Source organism: Scophthalmus maximus, chromosome 16, assembly GCF_022379125.1.
Source record: "Scophthalmus maximus strain ysfricsl-2021 chromosome 16, ASM2237912v1, whole genome shotgun sequence".
Taxonomy (NCBI): Eukaryota; Metazoa; Chordata; class Actinopteri; order Pleuronectiformes; family Scophthalmidae; genus Scophthalmus; species Scophthalmus maximus.
In genome coordinates, this window is record NC_061530.1 from 19,467,440 (window position 1) to 19,490,685 (window position 23,246).

The 23,246-nt window shown below is 47.8% G+C and overlaps 1 protein-coding gene across 3 annotated transcripts in view; it reads left to right on the top strand.

The window, feature by feature from the left end:
• LOC118287147 (Snf2-related CREBBP activator protein) overlaps positions 1-23,036 on the top strand; it is a 29,335-nt gene extending 6,299 nt beyond the window's left edge. For 2 of the 3 annotated variants that reach the window (XM_047327496.1, XM_035611995.2), the window contains exons 4-34: positions 426-467; positions 712-984; positions 2,207-2,392; positions 2,513-2,653; positions 2,808-3,000; positions 3,800-3,969; positions 4,718-4,811; positions 4,953-5,042; positions 5,483-5,656; positions 5,747-5,982; positions 6,131-6,308; positions 6,397-6,533; positions 6,623-6,792; positions 8,922-9,251; positions 9,766-9,952; positions 10,216-10,385; positions 10,639-10,790; positions 11,023-11,238; positions 11,325-11,489; positions 11,734-11,880; positions 11,999-12,349; positions 12,898-13,082; positions 13,167-13,480; positions 13,579-13,781; positions 14,485-14,654; positions 14,740-14,936; positions 15,200-15,314; positions 15,646-15,771; positions 16,109-16,285; positions 16,386-16,469; positions 16,551-23,036. In XM_047327496.1, the coding sequence (XP_047183452.1) occupies positions 426-467; positions 712-984; positions 2,207-2,392; positions 2,513-2,653; positions 2,808-3,000; positions 3,800-3,969; positions 4,718-4,811; positions 4,953-5,042; positions 5,483-5,656; positions 5,747-5,982; positions 6,131-6,308; positions 6,397-6,533; positions 6,623-6,792; positions 8,922-9,251; positions 9,766-9,952; positions 10,216-10,385; positions 10,639-10,790; positions 11,023-11,238; positions 11,325-11,489; positions 11,734-11,880; positions 11,999-12,349; positions 12,898-13,082; positions 13,167-13,480; positions 13,579-13,781; positions 14,485-14,654; positions 14,740-14,936; positions 15,200-15,314; positions 15,646-15,771; positions 16,109-16,285; positions 16,386-16,469; positions 16,551-21,485 (10,308 nt within the window). In that variant the 3' untranslated portion in view covers positions 21,486-23,036. The remainder of the gene's footprint in view (positions 1-425; positions 468-711; positions 985-2,206; positions 2,393-2,512; positions 2,654-2,807; positions 3,001-3,799; positions 3,970-4,717; positions 4,812-4,952; positions 5,043-5,482; positions 5,657-5,746; positions 5,983-6,130; positions 6,309-6,396; positions 6,534-6,622; positions 6,793-8,921; positions 9,252-9,765; positions 9,953-10,215; positions 10,386-10,638; positions 10,791-11,022; positions 11,239-11,324; positions 11,490-11,733; positions 11,881-11,998; positions 12,350-12,897; positions 13,083-13,166; positions 13,481-13,578; positions 13,782-14,484; positions 14,655-14,739; positions 14,937-15,199; positions 15,315-15,645; positions 15,772-16,108; positions 16,286-16,385; positions 16,470-16,550) is intronic. The other variant, XM_047327497.1, reaches the window with a different exon arrangement.
• The last annotated feature ends 210 nt before the right edge of the window (positions 23,037-23,246 follow it).

Here is a 23,246-nt window from a genome sequence, read left to right on the forward strand (position 1 = left end):
TCGACATTTTTCACCATTTTATGGACCAAACAACTAATCGATTAATGGAGAATCTAATCGACAGATTAATCGATAATGAAAATAATTGTTAGTTGCAGCCCTATTCAGGTTTCCTTTACTGAGGACAACAAAAAGCTTGTGAAATGCAGTTTTACGTGTATTTTACTTGAGGAGCAGTTTTGTGAAATATTTTTCTAAGCTCGAAAATCTGCCCTGAACTTGAAATGAGAAGTTTTATTTCGGCTAAAAATTAAAAGAATGCTTCCATCAGTCATATCAGGTGCGCCGGCATGTTTCACCTGTCTAACTGTGGTGTCAGTGTCCATCCCTCTGCATGTGGTTCACGTTCATGTAACTCGTGTGAACAGTGTTTGTATTGTTCAGTGACGACTTCTTATTGAAGTTGGCCACGTGTGTTTTTCCAGCATGGACAGAGCAGCACAGACAGAAAGGAACTGTTCCTTAAGGTAAGTGATGGTTTGTGAGACGGGCTCTTTTACCTTTAACTGTGCAATTCACGAGCACATCCTGGTCAGACACTGTCACAGTTAAACAAGGCTTCTTCTTCCACTTCTGCTATTTTATCCAGTCGATGGCCAGTTTATAATTCTGGAGCATGTTCACACTTGCACGTGGCTTTTGTCATATCTTATAGTTAATATCTCGTCCTTCACCTTCATCAGTTTATATATTTTTCCCCTCTGTCTCCAGGTACGGCAGTGGATCGCCGACAGGGTCGCGGTGAATTCATCTCCCGCCTCGCCCTCCACGTCCTCCTCTTACCCCAGTCCCTCGCCTGGCAGCGATTGGTCAGCACAGCGGCGGGAGAAGTCCTCGCCCCTCCGGGGTCCTCACGGCAAGTTCGTCTCTCCCTCGACGCTCGGCGGCTACACTTCGCCCTCCTTCTCCCCGGAGCAGAGCAGCGCTCCTCCTCAGCGACCCCGCGGGGAGCGACACACGGACATGGCGGAGCTGGCTAAACACGTGAGTTCAAAAGCCTTCAGATGCTGTATGTGATGTACTTGGGATTCAAGCAGCCAAGCTGCTTGGATTTAGCAGAACGACGTTTGGTGAAGCGTAAAATCTAAATATGATATTTTTAATATTACGCAGATAGTCTGAGGGGCCACAAAACTGTCAGTGTGCCTCATGCTTAATGTGTCAAGTAGATTGAATTTAAATTGCATAAAGAAGGAGCTCTGAATGGGCCAAACATTTTTTGTAAAATTCCTGGAGTTCCAGGATTCTGATTGTTGATGTGATTGATTTGTAACTGATTATTGATTGATTCAGAGGAGGGCACTATTTTTTTTAGTGCACCAAATCCTTCAGTTGTGTCTGTAGTCCACTCACATGTAATATGAGACATAAGTGATAGTTAACACCACTGTCTGACAAACGGTACAAGGGCTGCAGCCACCACTTATTTTCATTAACGAGTAATCTCGTTGCTGTTTTAAAAAACTGTCAATGTTTTTTGCTGAGTTGAAGGTGACCTCTTTACGCCCCTTTTTTTTTAACCAAAAGTCCCAAAATCCCAAATATTTAGTTTATGGCGAAGCAAAGCAGAATTTTTTTCCGCTCAGTGGTTAAATCTTCTAATATTTGGCTCTTTTTTCACAATTTTTGCTTGAAAAATTATTGAAACGACTCATCAACTGTCAAAATAATTGCCATTTAATTTTTCCGTCCATTCGACTAATTGATTAATCGACTATTTGTTCCAGCTCTAGTGATCACGCTGTGTTATGTCTTCTTGCAGAATGAAAACAAAATCAAAGTGATGTTTCCTAATGTTACTTCTCCGCTGCTGCGGTTCAGGTGCAGGGCTTTTTATGAAAAACAAACTACGAATGCAGGTTATAAGTTGGTATGAAAGTTATTTTCGTTGGAACTATTGTAAAAAATGCTGACTTGTCTGTTGGTCAGACAGAATTTGTTTATTGCAGCTGTGGTTGTTTAATGGAGTCTGAGCTGTTCACAGAATATTCTCTCACTTCTTCCTGCAAAGCTGCACAACATCTGGCTGCTGCTCTCTCTTTTCTTCTTTCAGCATAACGTCATCATTATTTTTAACTAACGCTGTGACGAAATAGATTTTTAAAGAATCGATTCAAAACTCACAGTGTCAGAAACCACAGGTGTAGCACAGAAACGTGTGTCGACGGGATTTTTACTGAGTGATTGTCCCGATTTGTTCTTACAGGAAGCGGACATCGAGCACCGGACCCAGTCGCTCAAGCGAGAGGGCTTCTGGTCAATGAAGCGTCTGACCCGCCTGCCGGAGCCGCTGCGACCCAAAGTTCACTGGGACTACCTGTGCGAGGAGATGCAGTGGCTCTCGGCTGATTTTGCCCAAGAGAGGCGCTGGAAGAGAGGGGTGGCGAGGAAGGTGGGTGAAGTGAAATCCTCTCAAATGTGTTTTTGTATACTTCTACTGTGGTTCTGATAATATATATATATATATATATATATATATATATATATAATGTGTATGTTATTTTGTCATCAGGTGGTTCGAATGGTGATGCGACACCACGAGGAGCTGAGGCAGAAAGAAGAGAAGGCCAAGAGAGACGAACACGCCAAGATCAGAAGAGTCGCATCTTCGATCGCGAAGGAAGTCCGGGCTTTCTGGAGCAGTGTAGAGAAGGTACAGGCAAAACCCAGTAAACAAAACCATAGAATACATAAACTTTAACCAAACAAGTGTATTTATTAACTTAAGTATTTTCTTGTAGCTCCTATCAAGTAAGCTCGCTCCCCAGCGTTAAGAGTTCTGGTGTCCTTGTGTCTCGTCCGTGAAGGTGGTGCAGTACAAGCAGCAGTCCAGGTTGGAGGAGAAGAGGAAGAAGGCACTGGACCTTCAGCTCGACTTCATCGTTGGCCAGACGGAGAAATACTCCGACCTCCTCAGCAAGTCGCTGGCTCCCAGCAGGCCGGCGGAACCCGTCGCCGCGACTCCCCAGAAATCTCTGCCCGCTCCGGCTGACGAGGACGGTCAGGACGTTTTTTTTATTTATTTCTTTATTTCTTTCTTACTTGTGTACGTATGGATCGTACTGCCTTGGTGCAGTTATAGTCCTTTCAGAGCCGATTCATTGGTTCTACGTTGTCATAGCTACACACAAATGACGGAACGTTCGTAGACTTCCACGGAGGTACATCAAAAAGCTCAAGGTTGTTGCATCGTTGAGAGAATTAACCACATTGTCACATTTCTGTGAAAATTACACTTGATCATATGCACCATGGCCTGACTCATATACATTAAAGTCATATATATATATATATATATATATATATATATATATATATATATATATATATATATATATATATATATATATATATATATATATATATATATATATATATATATGTCAGTGCAATAAAACCGTATCCAGCACCAACTGTCAGCCAACAGACGGGCAACTCGTCAAACTGGTCACACTAGTCCTGAGTTTATTGTTAACAATGGAAGTTGACTCCCAAAGCGTGGATGTGAACTGTGACTCAAGGGTTTGCTCAGGTCGAATGAGTACGTGGTTCTTTTGTGCGTCAGAACTCGAGGCCCCACTTGGCCATCAATTATCTCTGTCAAGAGAACGTCCGCTGATTTAACCCAAAAGTATCCTGGAGTATTTTGAACATTCAGCTGAAACTTTGCAGTTTAGCTTCTGTGTGGTAATCTAGATACAAACTGTATCTGTGTATCTGTCTTCTTCACGTTATCTCAACGTAGAGAGGAAGTGGAAGGGGTTTATTTACTACCCCTACTTTATTCTGTATTCTGCAGACAGGGACTTTGAGCCTCCATGTGAGGAGGAGGATGACGAGGAGACGATCGAGGTGGAGGAGCAGCAGGAGGGCAACGACGCCGAGAGCCACCGGAGGGAGATCGAGCTGCTGAAGGAGGAGGGCACGTTGCCCCTGGACCAGTTGCTCAGCACCCTCAAACTGCCACAGGTACCTGCACAAAGAAAACACACCTGCCTGCACTGGGATTGAGATCTATAACTGATGCAACACACAAATAAATACTAATAAACACAAATCTTTATTTTCCCTTTACAAAATCCCTATTTTGTTAAAATTGACATGATTCATTTGTTATAAAAAAAAAGTTTCAACATATTTTTTTTAAGTAAAAAAAACAATTTTGAACATTAAAATCTTCACTGAAACTGTCCACTGGGAATATCTACAATAAAATTGCCATCGCTATCATCATTCTGGCCAAAAATATGCGGGTAAACAATATTATCATGACAAACAATAAACTGTCTTAAAATACTACTGTTACTGCTGAAACATGGTGAAATTACTTCCATCCATCATTGTCTCTTAAGACATTAGTAGTTGCCTAAATTAAAATACAGAATGAATACGTTGAATATGTTATTATTACTAATATAATATAAAAATTCTAAATACTCTCATGACTGATGTCCCAGTACAGTTCCTATAGACTTATCCTCTGAATAATAATCTCTTAAACCCTGTTTCATTGGAATACATAAATCATTTTTATATTTTATTATGATTTATTATTTATTTATTCTATCATTTTACCTTTTTTGTATTTGTTTATCATTATTTATCATTTATTTAAATGTTTTTCCTAGTTCTGAGTGTAAGGGTTGGGTGGGGATTAAAAAAAAATTACAAATGTATTTAAAAAAGGGAAAAATGAATTAATGCAGATGTTTTTTAGGAGTTGGGCTCAGAGGAAGAATGCTCTGATGAAACCTCTTCATCGGTGGAGGCGGAAGAGGAAGACGGTGAATTCACTGCCAACGACGAGGACGGTAAGAACATGAGATGTCACGGATGAAGAAAAGAAAAACCTCCACAAGTCTGCACCAGTGTTTTTCTATAAATCCTTTTAAAATGAGTTTCTTGTCGACCGCTGATCAAGTTCTTGTTTTCCGTTTCTTCCCCGTGTTCAGCTGAGGACGAGGAGGACACAATCGACGCCCAGGAGAAGGTGGAAGGAAACGTGGATCACGCAGAGGAACTGGACGACCTCGCAAAAGAAGGTAAAAACCAAGATTAACAACCAACCATTTTTATTCATGTGTACAGCAGAATATTTCAGGGTTTTATTTGAGCCATTTCATGGAGAGAGAGGGAAAAAAATGCTTGGAGGACAAACAGCAGCAAAAGGTCTTTTGTGTGCAGATAAACACGATGTAACATTTGATCCGGAGCCAGACTTTTGTTCCATATGCACGCGTCGTTAATCTTGACCTTTTGACCAGATATTTTGTTCAAACCTTAATCAAGGCTGACTTTGTCAAACGATTCCTGTAGATAAAACAGACTTTATCATGTGGTGTTTAGAGTCGATGATCCCACAGAAAACATTGTATAATTCTTTTACCACTGCAGCATCGTTAGCTGCATGTGAATAAGCATTTCATTCATTCATTTTCCTTCTTTAAAACGGGAGCCTGACACGCCTCTGCTCTGCTTGCAGGCGACATGAGCATGGAGGAGCTGCTGGAGAAGTACAAAGGAGCTTACGCCTCCGACTTCGAGGCCCAGTCGCCATCGGGCTCCAAAGCGAGCTCCGACTCCGAGGTCTCCGGGGACGAGGAGGTGGAGACGGAAGAAGACGAGAGCGACGTGGAAAGCAACACTTCCTCCTCAGGTATTAACCTGCGCTCACAGGGAAACAATCATCAAATAATCATCATGATTATTATTATTCATGTGCTCAAATGTTGGTAATTTGTCTCAGATTCAGCAGGAGACAGTGCAGAAGAGGAGGAGGACAGTGAGAAGGAGGAAGAGGAGAGCGGCGAGGGAGACGAGGACGACTGTGGAGGAGAAGAAGAAGAAGGGATGGAGCTCCTGCTGAAGGAGGGAGACAACAGCCCACCGTCAACGACCTCGCGACCAAAGAAAGAGATCAGCCACATTGCTGCGACAGCGGAGAGCCTGCAGCCGAAGGGCTACACGTTGGCCACGACCAAGGTCAGCCTCGGAATATTTATATGGATTCAGGATGAATACTTTTAAAACTTTATACTCTCCATTGCCGGAGTCTGCTGTTGTGATCAAAAATCTAATCCCCTTTGCAGTTCTGGACCATAAATTTCTCATCTTTTCTGTCCCATAAAAGGTCAAGACCCCCATCCCATTCCTGCTGCACGGCACCTTGCGAGAGTACCAGCACATCGGACTCGACTGGCTGGTCACCATGTACGAGAAAAAGCTAAACGGTATCTTGGCCGATGAGATGGGTCTGGGCAAAACCATCCAGACCATCGCGCTGCTCGCTCACCTCGCCTGCGAAAAAGGTAACACCACAGACGTGACATGCTTTTTACTGCCACTTCTATGTCGGGCTGTTAATATTATGTACAACTGCTGATGTTTTTGTTCCAGCTAACTGGGGCCCTCACCTCATCATCGTCCCCACCAGCGTGATGTTGAACTGGGAGATGGAGCTGAAGCGCTGGTGTCCCGGGTTTAAGATCCTCACGTACTTCGGCAGCCAGAAAGAGAGGAAGCTAAAGAGACAGGTGACGAGTTCCCAGCGAGAACAACTGCTGAATTTTCTTAATTAAATGTATCTGACAGGTTTTACTGTTTTCTTTCCTCCCACCCTCAGGGCTGGACGAAGCCTAACGCCTTCCACGTGTGCATCACGTCGTACAAGCTGGTGCTGCAGGACCACCAGGCCTTCCGTCGCAAGTCTTGGCGATACCTGATCCTGGACGAGGCCCAGAACATCAAGAACTTCAAGTCGCAGCGCTGGCAGAGCCTGCTGAACTTCAACAGGTCAGTAGAGATGCGAGTACTCTGATCTGTGACCTGTTTTTCTAGTTTACAAAAACTTCTACCTGGTGTCGTTTCTCTCTGCAATTTTACTCCTTAAGATTATTCTGACAAGCTGCTATAAAGATTTATTCTTTTAAAAGATATACTGAAGACACAAAGTCTCTCAGCAGGGTCTCGATTAATGTTGTACTAAGAGATTAGGTCTCTTTTAATTCACGGGAACAATGAGATTTGTTTTAAGATAAGAGATCAGTGGGAGGCGGCTGCAGCAGCAGCTCCGCTGCAGGTGTTCCAATTATCGTACGCTTGGATGGTTTTGATCCGCGGCGGCGGCAACTCGTGTCACTGAGCAACTTCGCTGTAAACTCCAGATGTTTGTTTAGAGAGGAAAATGTTGCTTAGGACCAAAGCATCTGCCTAATGAATGCAGTGCAGTCAAGCTGGGTCATGTCTGCAGTGGGAGTGGCGGCGTTGAAGTATTTCTCTCTCGCGTCCCCAAAGTTCAAGATACACGAATATCAAAAAAAAAATTTAATGTGCAAAAATGTAACTTTAAAAAACATGGCGTTTCAAACACGTATGTAGCTTTGAAAGCAGCTGCGGTTTCTGAGATGTTGGACAGACGTTAGTAATACAAGCAGTTTTTTTTAGAAGAAGCACAAGTTTCAATTTTGTTTTCATAACAAACTGGTTGCATCACATGCAAAATGGTTTTCTGTGACAGCAGTAGGTAAGAAGAGAAGGCTGAAATTTTTTTTTCAGTCTGTCAAAGATTCATACGTCCATTTTCCCAGTAGATCTGCACACGTCTGAAAGAGTGAGATGATCATTGCTTCAACTGTTCTTCTGGGAAATCTTGCGCGTGGGTGGAAAATCAGACGATCAAGGATTACGTATCACATAGTTTTGTACGAACTTTTGTAAAATGTATTATTATCTTCTGTTTCTGTCATGTTTCAATGCATGTTCACGACGTCGTCTCTCGTCTCGTCCTCTCTTAACTTAGTGTGCGATCATCTGTAGAAAACCCTCTGTCACTCAGTATTAGCTGTGTTTTGACTTTGAATGCATTTGGAAAAACTCACCAGGGATCTAAACTGTTTGGCCCCTGGCCAGACGTCGACCAGCTTTTCTCCTTAACTCTTCAAAGTGGCTGTAATGAAAACGAATTTCTCATAATTTGTCCAGGTGACCTGCTCCAGCTTGTCACATGAGAAGATGCACCCTGTTTTTATTAATGTAAAACCTTTCAGACTCAAGTCAAAGAGGATAAAGGAGACAGACAGAGAGAGAGAACTTAATGATTTTCTGATTAGTCCAAATTCAAAATGAATCTCAAAAGCTAAACACTTGAACTCAACTGGCGTTCACTGTTTCGAAAAGAAACAAGGAAACACATTTGATAATGAGAAACAATTGTACGACGGAGTATTAGTGGCCACATTGAGAGACTTTGACAATAAAGTAGTACGTTTATGCGAATAGTCAGAATAGTACGAGAATAAAGTCGTAATTTTTGTAGAAAAAAGTTGTAATATTATGAGATTTAAGTCGTAAATTTGGTATGTGTTATTTTAGTAGACAAATGTCAGAAGAGCAGTTCCATGCGTTAAAATGAAGAAGGTGGAGAAACTTTGTGAATCTGAACTTCAGTCTAGGTCACAGAGCAAAAGCCATTTAATAAACGTTGAACATGATTAACATAGCCCCTCCAGCTCATCACATCGTCCACAATCAAACAGTTTTGATTCAGTCTCGTCACTCGCATCCATCAGCTGTTTATGGAGAATAAAAACCCCACTGAGCTCCACCTGCTCACCACCTGACAAACACACAGACACGGGTGGAGATTAAAATAGTGAACACAGCGGAACTTTTAGCAGCTTAAGAGCCTGTTGTGTCCCTCAGGGGGGTTGGTAGAGAGTCCAAAGAAAGTGACTTTCAGCGGGTGGATAAAAACAATAATGTTGCTTTGTATCTGCAACTGGTGTAAAATAGGCAACCCTTTGCTAATATGGTGATAATATGTCTCATTACATTTCACCCTTTTTCGTCATCTAAAGTCCAAATGATATAAATCTTGGCACGTTTTCTCACAAACTCCTCCTCTTGACGTCTCCCTGTTCCAGCCACCGGCGCCTGCTGCTGACGGGAACGCCGCTGCAGAACAGCCTGATGGAGCTGTGGTCCCTGATGCACTTCCTCATGCCCCACGTCTTCCAGTCCCACCGCGAGTTCAAGGAGTGGTTCTCCAACCCGCTGACGGGGATGATTGAGGGCAGCCAGGAGTACAACGAGGGCCTGGTCAAGCGGCTGCACAAGGTGCTGAGGCCCTTCCTGCTGCGGAGGATCAAGGTGGACGTTGAGAAGCAGATGCCCAAGAAGTACGAGCACGTGGTGCGGTGTCGCCTCTCCAAGAGGCAGCGCTTCCTCTACGATGACTTCATGGCTCAGGCCTCGTAAGTATCCACGCAGTTGTGCTCAACATGGAGAATTATTTCTTTATTTTTCTAAACTTTATAATAAAAAATTTATCATGAAGCATTACAAAAATTTATTTTCAGAAATATTTTCCCTTTTTTTCCTTCTTTTTTTTGGATTTTTGAAATCTTATCAAATCAAAATAAAAAAATCTTGTGTATTATGGATTTCTTTTTAATTTCTTTAAAACATTTTGCAGCAACTAAATGAAGCTGCAACTAAAGATTATTTCCATTGCTGATTATTTTCTCAATTTGATAATTTTTAATAATTGTGATAATTTAGTAAAAAAAATATTGAAAAATGTTAACCCATGGAAAAAGCTATCATTCGTTTTGTTGTTTTTTCCCCAAATAACCCATTCAATATCTTATTAGTATTTTAGTAAAATAGTAATCACATTTCTTTTTTACCCATATCTTAGTTATTTCCCATAAATGTTATCACCTGTATTAATCTCCTCATTCACTATCTCCTCTCTCTGATTCTCAGAACCCGGGAGACGCTGGCCAGCGGCCACTTCATGTCCGTGATCAACATCCTCATGCAACTTCGCAAAGTGTGCAACCACCCCAACCTGTTCGACCCCCGACCCATCCAGTCCCCCTTCATCACCAAGCCCATCGTTTTCCACACCGCCTCTCTGGTTCAGGACGCCCTGGACGTCTCCCCTTTAAAGGTCAGTGTTGTGGAGAACAAAAGGAGCCATTATATTATTATTATATTAAGTTATTTATTACAAGGAGCCCAATATATCGAGGAGATTTCTCGTTCGTTGGAGAGATCAACAAGTGGTCAGTGCAGCCAGAATGATGTTATGTAACTCTCAAATGACAAAGCTTTAATTTGGTCAGAAACCTCTGGCGAAAAGGAGCGATTGCATTCAAATCCTTGGCCAGACGGATTTTGTATTGATCAACACTTTTTTTTTTCATCCGTCAGCGTTGCGACCTGTCGGCGTTTGACCTCATAGGGTTGGAGAGCAGCGTGTCCCGGTACCAGGCGGACGTCTTCCTGCCGCGCCACAAGGTCAGCCGCCAACTCATCCAGGAGATCATGGAGTCGCCCGATCCCCCTCCGAGACCGAGACCTGTGCGCATGAAGGTCAACAGGTACACGTCACAACTTTTTGGCCACGAGCCTCAATCGTCTCATCAATCAGAGAAAGTCGGGGGTGGGAGCGCACGGCTGTCGGTCAATATGTGAACACACTCCTGGTCCAGTACTCACACAGAGGACTCAAGCTAGTGTTAGCCTCTTTTAGACGTCAGTAGTGACGGGCTGAGAGTAGCAAGAGGGAGGTTTGCTTTTGACTCTCATGCGTATATGTATCTTTTGATTTATGTCCGTCTGTCTGTTTTTTAGGATGTTCCAACCGCCTCCTAAAGGAGATAACAGGTCGTACCTGCTGATGAACAAACCCACCTGCTCCGTGCCGCCTGCTGCTCAGACCCCCCGACCCCCTCCAGTAACGGAGGTCTCCTCCGCGCCTGCACCTGCTCCTGTAGTTCAACAAGGCACGTGAAGGGGAGAAAATGACCTTGAAACCAAAAAAAAAACATGAGGAACAATGAAATAAGCAATATGCCACATGCCTGCATCTCTGGATATTGATTTAGTTTCACATTTCCAGTCTGTTCTGTCTCACATAAATCTTTTTTACAGTTTGACCAAAATTACAGATTATCCTTCTTTCCACGTTCCACTTTTCTCTCTGACTCATTTCCCTTGTGTTTATTTTCTTTTCAGTGGTGTGCACTGTGGCGTCCGCCCCTGCTCCCCGCCCGTCTCTACATCCTGCGGCTCAAACTGCGGTGAGATCCAGCGCGCCCAGGCCGGTGCTGACCGTGCGGCCTCCCGCCGCTCCCTGCACAGCCAGCATCCCCGCTCATCCCAGTCCGAACCCCGGCAGTGTCCTGCCCCAGAGGGTTCTGCTCAGTCCAGACATGCAGGCCAGGTTGCCCTGTGAGTACACAGTTTCTCAGATAATGCCAGTAAAAACCGCCACGTAAACGTTTTCTAATCCACTTCTTTCTGTTGGCCTTCCTCAGCTGGTGAGGTAGTGAGCATAGCTCAGCTCGCCTCCCTGGCGGGTCGACCCGTGTCTTCGTGTCAGGGCAGCAAACCCGTCACCTTCCAGCTTCAGGGCAACAAGCTGACTCTCTCCGGAGCCCAGATCCACCACGTCCCAGCGGCTGCTCCTCGACCGGTTCAAGGTTAGTGTCGGAAACCTTCTATCACGTCACAATCAGTTTCGTTCAATGATTTTATCTTTGTGCTTTGGCAGAGCCACAGTTATTATTTTCTCTGTAGCTGCACTACAGATTAAATAGAGCAAAATTAATCATTGTAGTTTCTGACATTGTAAGTTTTAAAGAAAACACAATACGTTTTAATATATTAAAACCTGATCTCTCAGTGAAGGAGTGACTTGACCCCTGACTCGCTCTCACCCTGCAGGTAATGTGATGCACCTAGTGTCCAGTGGGGTGCAGCACCAACTCATCAGTCAGCCCGCTCAGGTGGCGGTCCAGAGCCCCGCCAACACACACACCTCCTCCACTGCCCCCCCTGCCAACCGCCTGCCTCATAATGCCTCCACACAAGGTATTCAAGTCTTTCTCTCTTCACCCCCCTCTTTCACATTCTGCCTCTTTATCAAACAGTTCATCTCTAAGAGGCAGTGCCACTTCCTCACGGCTCATCTGTTTGAATTCCTCCTCAGTGGCCCCCTCCATGGTGAGCAGCCCCGGCGTCGTGAAGATCGTTGTGCGTCAATCAGCAGGCAAGGAGGGCGGGCCCGTGCCCACCTTGGCAGTGGCCCCGTCCCCTCGCGTCGCTCCTCTGGCTTCCCCTTCCTCTTCCCCGCACGCCAACGCCAACGCCAACGCCAACGCAACCCCCGTCAGAAACGCTGCTCCGCTGCAAATTGCCCAGCGCACCCCTGGTCCTGCCACCGCCCACTACACCATAGCTCCTCCCAGACACCCCAGCTCGACCCCGAACCAGCCCCAGCCCCCCCGCCCCGTCCTCAAAGTAGTGCAGCCTCCTCCTCCGGCGTGCGTAGAGAAACCAGGTGAGGCCGCACTGGGTCAGATCTTTCGATGCAACTAATCTTTTGTTTTCTTCCCCAACGTCCCAATCCATTTTTTTAAAATCTGCCTCAGATTACGAGATGTGTGCACTGCTTCATGTTAGAAGAAACATGGAGGGAAGTTTAGGCAGTTGCATAAAAGCCACTCAAAGCCAGTTTCATTTATTCAGATTTTTTCCTTTAAATTACTTGTGTATCAGTTTTTAACCTAGTTACTCGGTTAAATATGGTCTTTCCCCAGGAATTTAATTTCTTAAAATGTTGCTTTAATGAGAAACCTGAATCATGAATCAGGGTAGAGGGTGAGATAACCCTAACCCTTATAATATATTCCTGTTCATGACAACAGACGTTCACCCTATGAGGCAAGGACCTGCCTTCTCTCCGTCTCTCTGAACTTTGCAGCCAAGAAAAGATCCACTAGATTTAATTATTTATTATTACATTATATTTATTTTTTTTATCATAGAAAAAGTTTCCCTTTCCAAGTTATTTACAACAGGCTTGTTTGCTTCTCTCTCCTCCCTCAGCTCCAGCTCCGGCGACCCCCTCGTCGTCTGCGTCCAAGTCTTCAGCAGCACCAGCACGTGACGGCGGCAGCAGCAGCAGCAGTCAAACACCTGGTACCATGAAGTCCAGGCCGAGTACAGGGGCAAAAGCCTTCGCTCCACCCAGACGAGTGCCTCGCCCACCCCCTCGCTCCCCCTTCCACATGGTGAGCAACTATGAAAAAGAACCTGATCAGTGCTGTTTCAACGCAGCTCTTCACCCGACTCACGTTGACCTTCTGTCTCCACAGTTGTGGCTGGCGGAGAGCTGCAAGCAGCAGCACAGCAGCCGACTAGACTTCATCATCCGAGTCAATGAGCACCACTGCGGAGCGAAGCCCGTGTACGGCCGGGAGGTTTTGAACTTTCTGACCTTCCTGCCCGCTCCTCGCTCCTCCCCGGCCGCCCCCAGCCCCCAGGGAGACTGGGGCCGGTCGGGCCACAGCAGCTGCCTGTTCGCACAGCGGCCGAACAAGGACGACTACTGGTTCCAGAGTCGCGCCGTGAGAGCGGCCATCCACAGCATCGAGGAGAGGGTGGAGCTGCTCAGCGACATCATCGACAGGTGAGCAGTTGATTGTTTTTTTTCCTGATGTGACGCAGCCACTGAGGATACGAGAGCTTAAACTTTACTTTATCTATTTTTCTGTGTTCAATTTATAGGTTTACGTTCGTGATTCCCCCCGTCGAGGCTCCTCCCATCTCCATGCACTGCTGCCACCCGCCCCCCTCCCTGAGCCACCAGCAGGCGGTCTTCTCCTCCATGTTGTCCACTCAAGTCGCTCCGCTCACTCGCAGTCTCCATCGTATCAACTGCTACATGAGGACACAGTTCCCGGACCTAAGGCTCATCCAGTACGACTGTGGTGAGTGGTCACGACTAAGCCTCAAACCATGAACTGTAAAAGAGAGATAAAGAATATCAGTGCTCTTAACACCCTGGTTTAGCTTGATCATGCACCCTAGTAAATTTATAAAAAAGTATTCAGATCCCTGACACACACCACAACATCCCAACTAACCCAATCCCTCCTGAGCATTTCAGATGTTTTAATGCCAAGATATATAACATCTGAACATCCGACAGTTTCGTTAAATTCGTAGGCCCTGATGTCTTTTTTTCTGAGCCGGAAACAATGATTTCAATCCCTCCTGGCAGACCCGATTTAGGAAAGACTTGTTTTTACGATTTAGGGGGCAATAAGCAATTGCAAAGCAATACACGCATTTTTAAAAATCAGCTGTCGGTACTGTGTGGGCCCCGAAAAAAACATCACTTGTCGACTAGCGGGCGGCGCTGCAACTCAGCGGTTTTGGCCTAGTGGTTCATGGATTCACGGCCCGAATAGTAAAATCACAACAACAATACAGAGAGAAACAAGCTTTCTCCAAAATTGCTTACTGCCCCTTTAACACACTAATGAAACACTCACCTTGATTCTGTCCCAAACAATTTTCTGTAGGTGTTTCATACCTACCACCGTTTGCCTGATTGGGTTTTTTCTGACCAGGTTATTATTCAGTTCTTCTGGTGACTCTTGTTTCCCTCTGCGTTCTTCCCTTGTGCAGGTAAACTGCAGACTCTCCACACTCTGCTGCGAAAGCTGAAGACGGGAGGCCACAGGGTTCTGATCTTCACCCAGATGACGCGCATGTTAGATGTGCTGGAGCAGTTCCTCAACTACCACGGACACATCTACCTCCGCCTGGACGGCAGCACCCGTGTGGAGCAGAGACAGGTTTGTACTGACAGATTAGTTCCATATTTCTTAAATGTTTCTTGTCTTAAACAATCCCAAATTAATTTGGTTTCTCCTCCTCCAGTCCCTCATGGAGCGCTTCAACGCAGATCGCCGCATCTTCTGCTTCATCCTGTCGACTCGCAGCGGCGGCGTGGGAGTGAACCTGACCGGGGCCGACACAGTGGTGTTTTACGACAGCGACTGGAACCCCACCATGGACGCTCAGGCGCAGGACCGCTGTCATCGCATCGGCCAGACCCGAGACGTCCACATCTACAGGTGATGTTTGCTGCTGCTGTGTTCTGCGCCTGAATTTCGACCTAAAAACTGAAAATATATTTTACTTTATTCTCCTATTTGACAAAGAAAAACAACAAATCATCTCATTTGAGAAGCTGGAACCAGAGAACGTTTGGCATTTCTGCTTAAAAATGATAACTCAACTAAGGCCATGGTATTTCCTTCAACTCCAGTTCACCACGATGAAGAAGAGTGATTTCAGCAACATCATTTATATTTTCTGTTTTCACGTTCCTCTTCAGGCTGATCAGTGAGCGCACGGTGGAGGAGAACATCTTGAAGAAAGCCAACCAGAAGAGGATGCTGGGAGATATGGCTATTGAAGGAGGGAACTTCACCACGGCCTTCTTCAAACAGGTAGGAATTGAAGAGTCGGCCAACTTATCACAAACATAATTCATTTTGATAAATAATATGATTTCAGGATAGCAGCACTTACCCCATCTCACTGTTCCTACTACAAGCTGCACGACGTGCGACGTGTCTTCAGCTCAATCTTTGTAGTAAATAAACACGGCCATGTTCGTGCTCTGAATGAACGACACCATTATCCACAACTGGTCGTTCCGAGTGTGTTGTGGTGTTAATTAAAGGACATTACGGAAGTTAAGGTGCCTTTTTTTGTCGAGCACACGGAACCAAATTTCCCGTGCTGAATTTGTCTCGTTTGCATTTTTTTCTTATTCAGCAAACCATCCGAGAGCTGTTCGACATGAGCGAGGGGGAGAAGCGAGAGGCGGCAGTGGAGCTCTCTGTGGCGCAAGCTGAGGAAGAGGAATCCGGCAACAAGCAGAGCACCACCATCCTGGAACAGGTTCGACACAGAGACAGTAGATTGAATTTCAGTGGAGTTGGGGCAAATCAATCAACAGAGCCTATTCTGTTCTTATATTGTATACATATTACATTGAAAATAAATCCAGAGCTGAGTAGAGGATCAGAGAATCATGGGATTCTCGAAGATCCCGACTTTAACATCACAGATATAAACCGTTTGAAATATGTACTTCAATATTAGGGCAGCAACTAATGATTACTGTCATTATCGATTCATCGTTTAGTTGTTTGGTCCATAAATGTCGCTCGTGTTTTCCAACCTGAGGTAATCTGGATAACATGTAACCAGATCATCACCATTTTAATTCTTGCAGGCGCTGTGTCGCGCAGAGGACGAGGAGGACATCGTGGCGGCGTCTCAGGCCAAAGCAGAGCAGGTGGCAGAGCTGGCGGAGTTCAACGAGAACATACCACTGGAGGACGCGGGCGAACAGGAGGAGGTGGAGGAGCTCTCCAAGGCCGAGCAGGAGATAGCCGCTCTGGTGGAACAGGTGAATAACTGTGATGAATAAAAAGGGTCCTGCTGTAAATCTGAACTCTAGCTGCCCAGTTTTGTTTGTGCTCCGTTGACACATGTCCTCTGTCCTCCAGCTCACTCCCATCGAACGCTACGCCATGAACTTTCTGGAAGCCTCATTGGAAGATGTTTGCAAAGAAGAGTTGAAGCAAGCTGAGGTAAGGCCTCATCTTCCGCTCAGTTGGATAATAAACTCAACTGTGGCTTAAGACATGTCTTCATTGCCTGTGTGTTTGCAGGAGCAAGTGGAGGCTGCCAGGAAGGGCCTGGACCAGGCCAAGGAGGAAGGCCTCAAGCTTCACGCCTCATCCGATGATGACGACGACGAGTTCTTATCGCCGGCTTCGGTGGAGCACGCTCAGCCGGCTCCTGCCCGCCGAGGACGTAAACCCAAGGACAAAGACAAGGTTTTCATCACCTCGACGAGGACCAGTGGTCGGCTGCGCGGCGCATCGCCCGAGCCCGAGCCTGAGCCCGCGACCCCCAGAGAAGTGCCTGAAAGACTCCGCCTTGGTCTGAGAGGACGAGGAGCTGCCAAAGACGCCGGTGCCGTGTCCACCACCCCGTCCCGCACAGACCATCCAAAAACCTCCTCATCGGCTAGGCTCCAAGACTCGTCCAAATCCACCAAAGCTTTGTCACCTGCCAGAGACAACCAGACTACCAAAACCAGGACTTTATCAAACCGCTCCCAGCCCAGTCCAGTGCCTTCCCCTCCCGCCACCTCCCCCCCTGGAGGGAAACAACAGTGTGTTGTGGAGACTGATGGTAAGAGCTCCAGTGCAGGCCGAGAGGAAAAGGAGGGGGAGGATGAGAGGAGGGTGTCGGAGTCATCGCTAGAATCCAGCTGCCCTGTGGACGCTCAGACTAAAGATGATGAGAGCAAAGACCACAATGCCATGTCTCCCCCCTCCACCAGCTCCAGATCGCCCCGGAAGCGCCAGTCAGCTGACGGTGAAGTCCTGCGGGGCCTCGTCGAAGACTCGCCGTCAGCCAAAGTCCTGCGGAAGCTTCCGGGGAGGCTCGTCACGGTGGTGGAGGAGAAGGAGCCGAAAAGGAGGCGGCGGCGTGGTAGCGGCACAGGAGGTGGAGGTTCTTCGGAGGAGGCGACAGCAGATGAAAACACTTCAGGACTTGTCGATGAGGCAAACAAAGACAATACATCGCCAGGTCCTGACAGCAAACCTAAAGGGACCGTCCCCAAATCCCTTCAGGACCAAGATTCGACCCCAAACCCCTCTGTGCACCCACAGGCGGTCAGAGGTTATCCTCCGTACTCGCCACCCCATCATTCTCCTGACATGCCCGTGCTGAGAAATCTCCCTGTACGCCGCAGATTGGAAACTGAATCCCGCATGGCCGCTCAGCTGGTGGAGCAGCAGCAGCAGCAGCATCTGGGCAGAGGACGGGGAGGAAACCAGTCCAGGAGAACCGACACGCCACTAGGCAGAGACGCCACTTCAACCTCGGCCGAGTCCTGTGGGAATTCTCTACTGACGCCTTTGAAAAGGAAGAGGGGCCGGCCCCCCAAGTCCACCCTTAAGGTATCTGAGCCTGACGGCACAGTGACGCCGTCACCACAGCACACCTCACCGAGCGAGGAAGGGAACCCTCCGCTCTCCCCAAAACGTAAGAGGGGTCGTCCCCGAAAGGACTCCACAACCACGCCGGATGTGGTTAGTGAAGAACAGAACTCTAAAAAAGAGACATACGCTGCTGATGCGTCCGGTTCGTCAAAAACTGAAGCGGGCACAGAGCTAACGTCGCCGTCGCCCCACAAGCCGGAGATGGTGAGGACCCCCACAGCTGAGACGGCTCAGTCTGCCACAGCTGAGGAAAAAGACACTAAGACGGAGGCTTCAGTTTCAGCCCCTGCTCTGAATCCAGCGCAAGCCCCCACACCAGCCTCAGCTTCACCTGTACCTGCGCTCCAGGTGACCCCAGCCCTCCCGCTGGCCGCCTCCACCCAAATCCTTAGTTCAGCTCCAGCTTCAGTTACAAGCTCACACGCAACTTCTTCCCGCGTTTCCTCTGAATCCTCCGTCTCCCTTTCCACACCGGCCAATGTCCCAGTCACTGCTCCACTGCCTCCTGCCAGCACAGACTCATCATCTCATCCAGGTGTAACACCGGAGCTTCTAGCTTCTAATGCTCCGACAGAAACAAAACCTTCAGCTTCTCCAACAGGACCAGACACTGGCCGGACCACCGCAGGTTCCACACCCGTTCCTACCACACCATCCCCCACAGCAGTGACTGCCGCTCCATCATCAGTCCCTGCTGCTGCTGCAACAACTGCTACGACCCTAAGTGCTACACCAGCAGTCACCACTACAGTGAAACCAGCCACGACGGCTACAACTGCTGCTGCGAATGACTCGCCACAAGCCTCTGCTCGGCCACCCACAACGACTGCTACTCCCACATCCGCCCCGGCTGCCGGTTTGTCAACCCCAGCTACAGCTTCACCGACCGAACCGACCTCAACATCTTCCCCCACTACAGCAACAGCCCTGACGACGACTACAGCCGGAACGGCCCAAGCATGTCCGTCAACCTCTGGCACAACTGTGACAACATCTATAGTGAAGACGGTGCAAACAAGTCCATCACACCCATCGACAGATCCAACAACAACAACTCCAGTAGAAACAAGCCAATTAAACTCTACAAGTTCTCCTACAGTCCCGACCTTGTGCCCCGCCAAGTGTGACAATGCTTCTACAACTCCACCACCAGCAACAACAACAGTCGACAAATCTACAGTGAACACGGCTCCGCCTTCTCCAGCCCAAACAAGGACCGATGTCACCACGACGACGACGACCAAATTCCCAACCCAAACGGTGCAAACGGCCACACAGGCAGCATCTCACGTCACGTCTACGGCAGCATCTCCTGCTGCCGCTCGTCCGAGCTGCTCTCCTTCCCCAACAACATCTGTCAGTGATGCTAAAACCACAGAGGTGAAGACGGCTGCACTGATTTCACCACCTGTGACAGAAAGTGATGAAGTAACAGCACCGGCAAAAGAAGAAGAAGCTACTTCTACTTCTGCTGTAACTTTTGAAGAGACTGTCAACGTCCCGTCCCCGGTAACGACGTCTACAGACGCTCCTCAAACGGTCGCCACGACTACATCGTCCCCAGAAAAGTCAGCTACAGTCGCTGCCACAAACACTCTCGCAACCACCCAAGTATCCACCACCACAGCTGCTCCTGTGCCTGCAGCAGCAACCACAACTGTTTCGACGGAAACGGCAGCTCCTTCTGTGTCCAGCCCCCAAACACCCTCGGTCACTTCCCCCCAAGTACCAAACTCTGCACCCAGGAGCGTTTCCCCGGAGTCGTCCACAACGGCCCAGAGAGAAGACCCGCCCCAGAGAGAAGACCCACCCCAGAGAGAAGACCCGCCCCAGAGAGAAGACCCACCCCAGAGAGAAGACCCACCCCAGATACCCTCATCTTCCGCTCCCGTTTCCTCTGAGGAGCATTCCGAGTCGAAACAGAACATGTCTGCATCTAAAAGCGACTCTGACACCGTGACTGAGATGGATGTAGACACTGTAAAGGCTGAAGGGGCGACCGGCGAGGAGGAGGAGGAGGAGGATGACAAACAGCAGATCTGTAAGTCTGAGCCTAAAAGGAGGAAGGTGGAGAGTTCCTCTGAGACCAAAGACGTGAAGTCGGGAAGTGATGGAGCAGCGGGGGAAGCAAATAACACAAAAACTACAACCACAACCTCTCAGAAAGAGGAACCTCAGCAACAAGCAGCCGAGTTAACTACTGAAGACCTGAAAGTTCTCAAACAGAAAAGGTCCCTCAGTCGCCAGAGCAGCCAGGAGTCCACTCCCTCGTCTTCACCGTCGTCTGGCGGCTCTTCATCGACCCTCACCCGTTATGCTCACCACAAGAGGACGTATGAAAACCGACTTCCTGCCAAGAGGAGGCGAGTGGACGTCACCGCAGAATCGGAGAATGAGGAGACAAAGGACAAGGGCGGGGATGAGGCGGAGGACGAGGAGGATGGCGGCGAGCCTTCCTCCTCCCGGAGCAGGCGTTCCAGGTCGTCCTCTTTGTCCTCCGACTCGGACAACAGCGAGAGTGGGAAGGAGCACCGGTTGACTCGCTCGGCCAAGCGCAGGCTCCAAGATCAAGAGAAGGAAAAGGGAAACGACGGGTCGGGAAAGAAGCCTGAAAGAAACGCATCGAACAACGCCAACGTGTCCACGGGCGGAGAGTCTGGCAGTGACACGTCTTCCGTCAGGATCACCAGAAAGTCCGCGGGATCCCAGTCCTCACAAGACGGCAAGGCTCAGACGAACAACGCCCCCTCGCTGCCTCCTGAGCCTGAGGTTCTGGGGAAGAGATGCTCGGCACTCAACGCAGCGGCCAAGCTCCTGGCAATGAAAGGCAGAGTGGACACGCCGGGCCACACCCCCCGGAAAGAGTCCACGGCCAAGACTGCCGGCACTTCCCCGGCCTCATCCTCTGCCTCATCCACGGACAAGAACCAAAAGACGAAAAACAAAAGTGTACTGGCCTCTCCCCAGAGTAACTCTGTAACTCCTAACAATAAAAGCACTGGCGGCAAACCGTCAACACCCAATCAGGCGGGCCGGTCTGCTTCCCGCTCCACCAGACAGTGCCCCGGTTCTCTTGTTCCGCCCCTGGATTTGGAGTACAAGAGGTCCAAGCCCGAGGACAAGGAGAGGGGCAGCAGGAAGCCGTCGAGGGGGAAGGAAGGCGAGGCTGAGGCACAGTCGTCGTCCAGGGGCCACAGCGCCTGCAGCAGCATGAGCAGCGACGGCGAGGGCGACGGCGGCGGACGCAGCAGCAGAAGTCGCAGCAGCAGCAACAGCAGCCAGCGCACCCACAGCGTCAGCTCTCAGAACACGGAGCACAGGGAGTCCCGCTCGCGCGGCACTTCCTCCGGCAGCGAGCGGGACCGCAGCTCGGATCGGGCCAAGGGCCGGGACAAGAAAGACGAGCGGCGCGCGGAGAGCAGCCGGAGGTCGCAGAGGCTCTCGCAGGAGCTGACCAGCGGCTCGGGGGCCGAGGGGACGCCGGACAGGGTGCTGCGCAGCGTCGCCGCGCTCAAAGCGGCGCAGGCCCGGTCGCCGGCCGCCAGCACGCGCTCGTCTTCTGGTCGACATCGCCACAACAAGACATGATCCGAGTGGCAAAAAGGGAAAAAGGACAAAAAAAAAGCGGACGCATGAGTGTGTTGTTGCGGAGCACGATACGAGAGCATGTCACGACCTCCGCGGTCGCTGCTTTGTCCGCACTCTTAAATGAAACGAGAGGGATCCGAGTGCTGCACGAGCCAGGGACCCCCCCCTGTCTCGTGGGCCCCCCCCCCTGCCTCGTGGGCCCTCTCCCTTTCCACTTGGAGCTGGTCCCCCCGACCACAGCCGGGGGACGAGGCCTCAGGGACGATTGGATTGAGAGTAATAAAAAAAAAGGTGGTGCTGTCAAATAGTTGCGTCTGTAAATGGACGGGCAAACAGGTTCAGGTGGATAAATTCACCACCGGGGTCCGGAGAGGGCGAGTTCACATGACGTACTGTAACCATTAACGACTGGAACACTCAGAGCTTACATGTTAAAATGGGATTATACAGCGCCCCCTGGTGGGCTTTACACATGAACAGTCATTTGTGTGACATTAAATAAATACAAACTTTTTGAGTGACCAGTTGTATTGTAAGTTGGAGGTTTTAGAAGGTTTAGTTTTTTTTGACAAAATTCGTTCGTCTGTCCTGGCTATTGTTTCTTCACAGTCAGTCGATAAGTTATGCATATTTTATTATTTCTTCCAGGGTTATTGGGAAGAGAGCAGAGCTGTCGATGTTGATCTATGCTGCACTATGCTGGAGCTTGTCTTTGCTTGGGCCCCCTCTTTATTTTTTTTCCTCCTCCCCACGGCAACTTCTGTTTCAGTGGATTCAAAAAAAAATTTTTTTTAATCCTGCCTTGCATTTCTCACTTTTGCACATCCGGCCACTTTGGGCGTTTTGGCTACATCATCGTGGTCTTGTAGGTTTTTTTTTTTTTTACATCAACTTCAGTGAATTAATTGTTTCTTCACAAAGTTTTATCTCTGCAGTTGGAAAAAAAAATGTATTAATTGAAGACAAAAATACAAATCCTTCCCAGAGTCGGTTATTGTCATGTATTTATATCGAAGGGGGCAAAGTAAATGTTATAGAAGTTAAAGAGTGCCTCTGTGGCCAAATGGGTTTGAACCTCCGATTGCCTTGTGACGCACCTGACGCGGGGGCGTTGAGCTTCTTATTTAAAAAAAAATAAATCAAAACAAAAAAATGTAAGAAATCCAACCCCCTTGCTGAACATCAAGAAAAGCACCGTGTGCATCAGTGCTACCAAATCAATGTTTTACTTTCCACCTGACTTTTTTTCCTGTCACGTCACTTCATTTGCTCTTTGTTCATGTAAAGAAAAGAAGAAGAAAAAATACTTGGACAAATTATGTGAATAAAATTACTGGCTACAGTTCCAGATGACTGTAAATTGTCGATTTTACTTTTTTTTTGCAAAGGTTATATTTGGGGGGAGGGTGGGGGGGGTTAAGTGATGGTGATGGTCTTTATATTTTTTTGATTTGTCTCATTTGTTGCATTCCTTTTTGATCCCTTGTAATTCCACATTATTTTACTTGAAGATTCAAGACGATTACAGTTGAATAAAAAGACCAAAAACTTGTTGCCATTTTTCATTTGTTTGAAATGTTTTTTTGGGCTATTGATCTGAAATAACTGGGGGGAAAAAATACTACAGCTGCAAAAGTGAATCGATTAGTAATCGGTTTTTAAATTCAACGCCAACTATTTTGATAATTGATTAATCTGATAGTAAACTATCTTTGGTGTGTGGTAAAAACCATCAACTTGGGGGTTTTGGGGAAACATGAT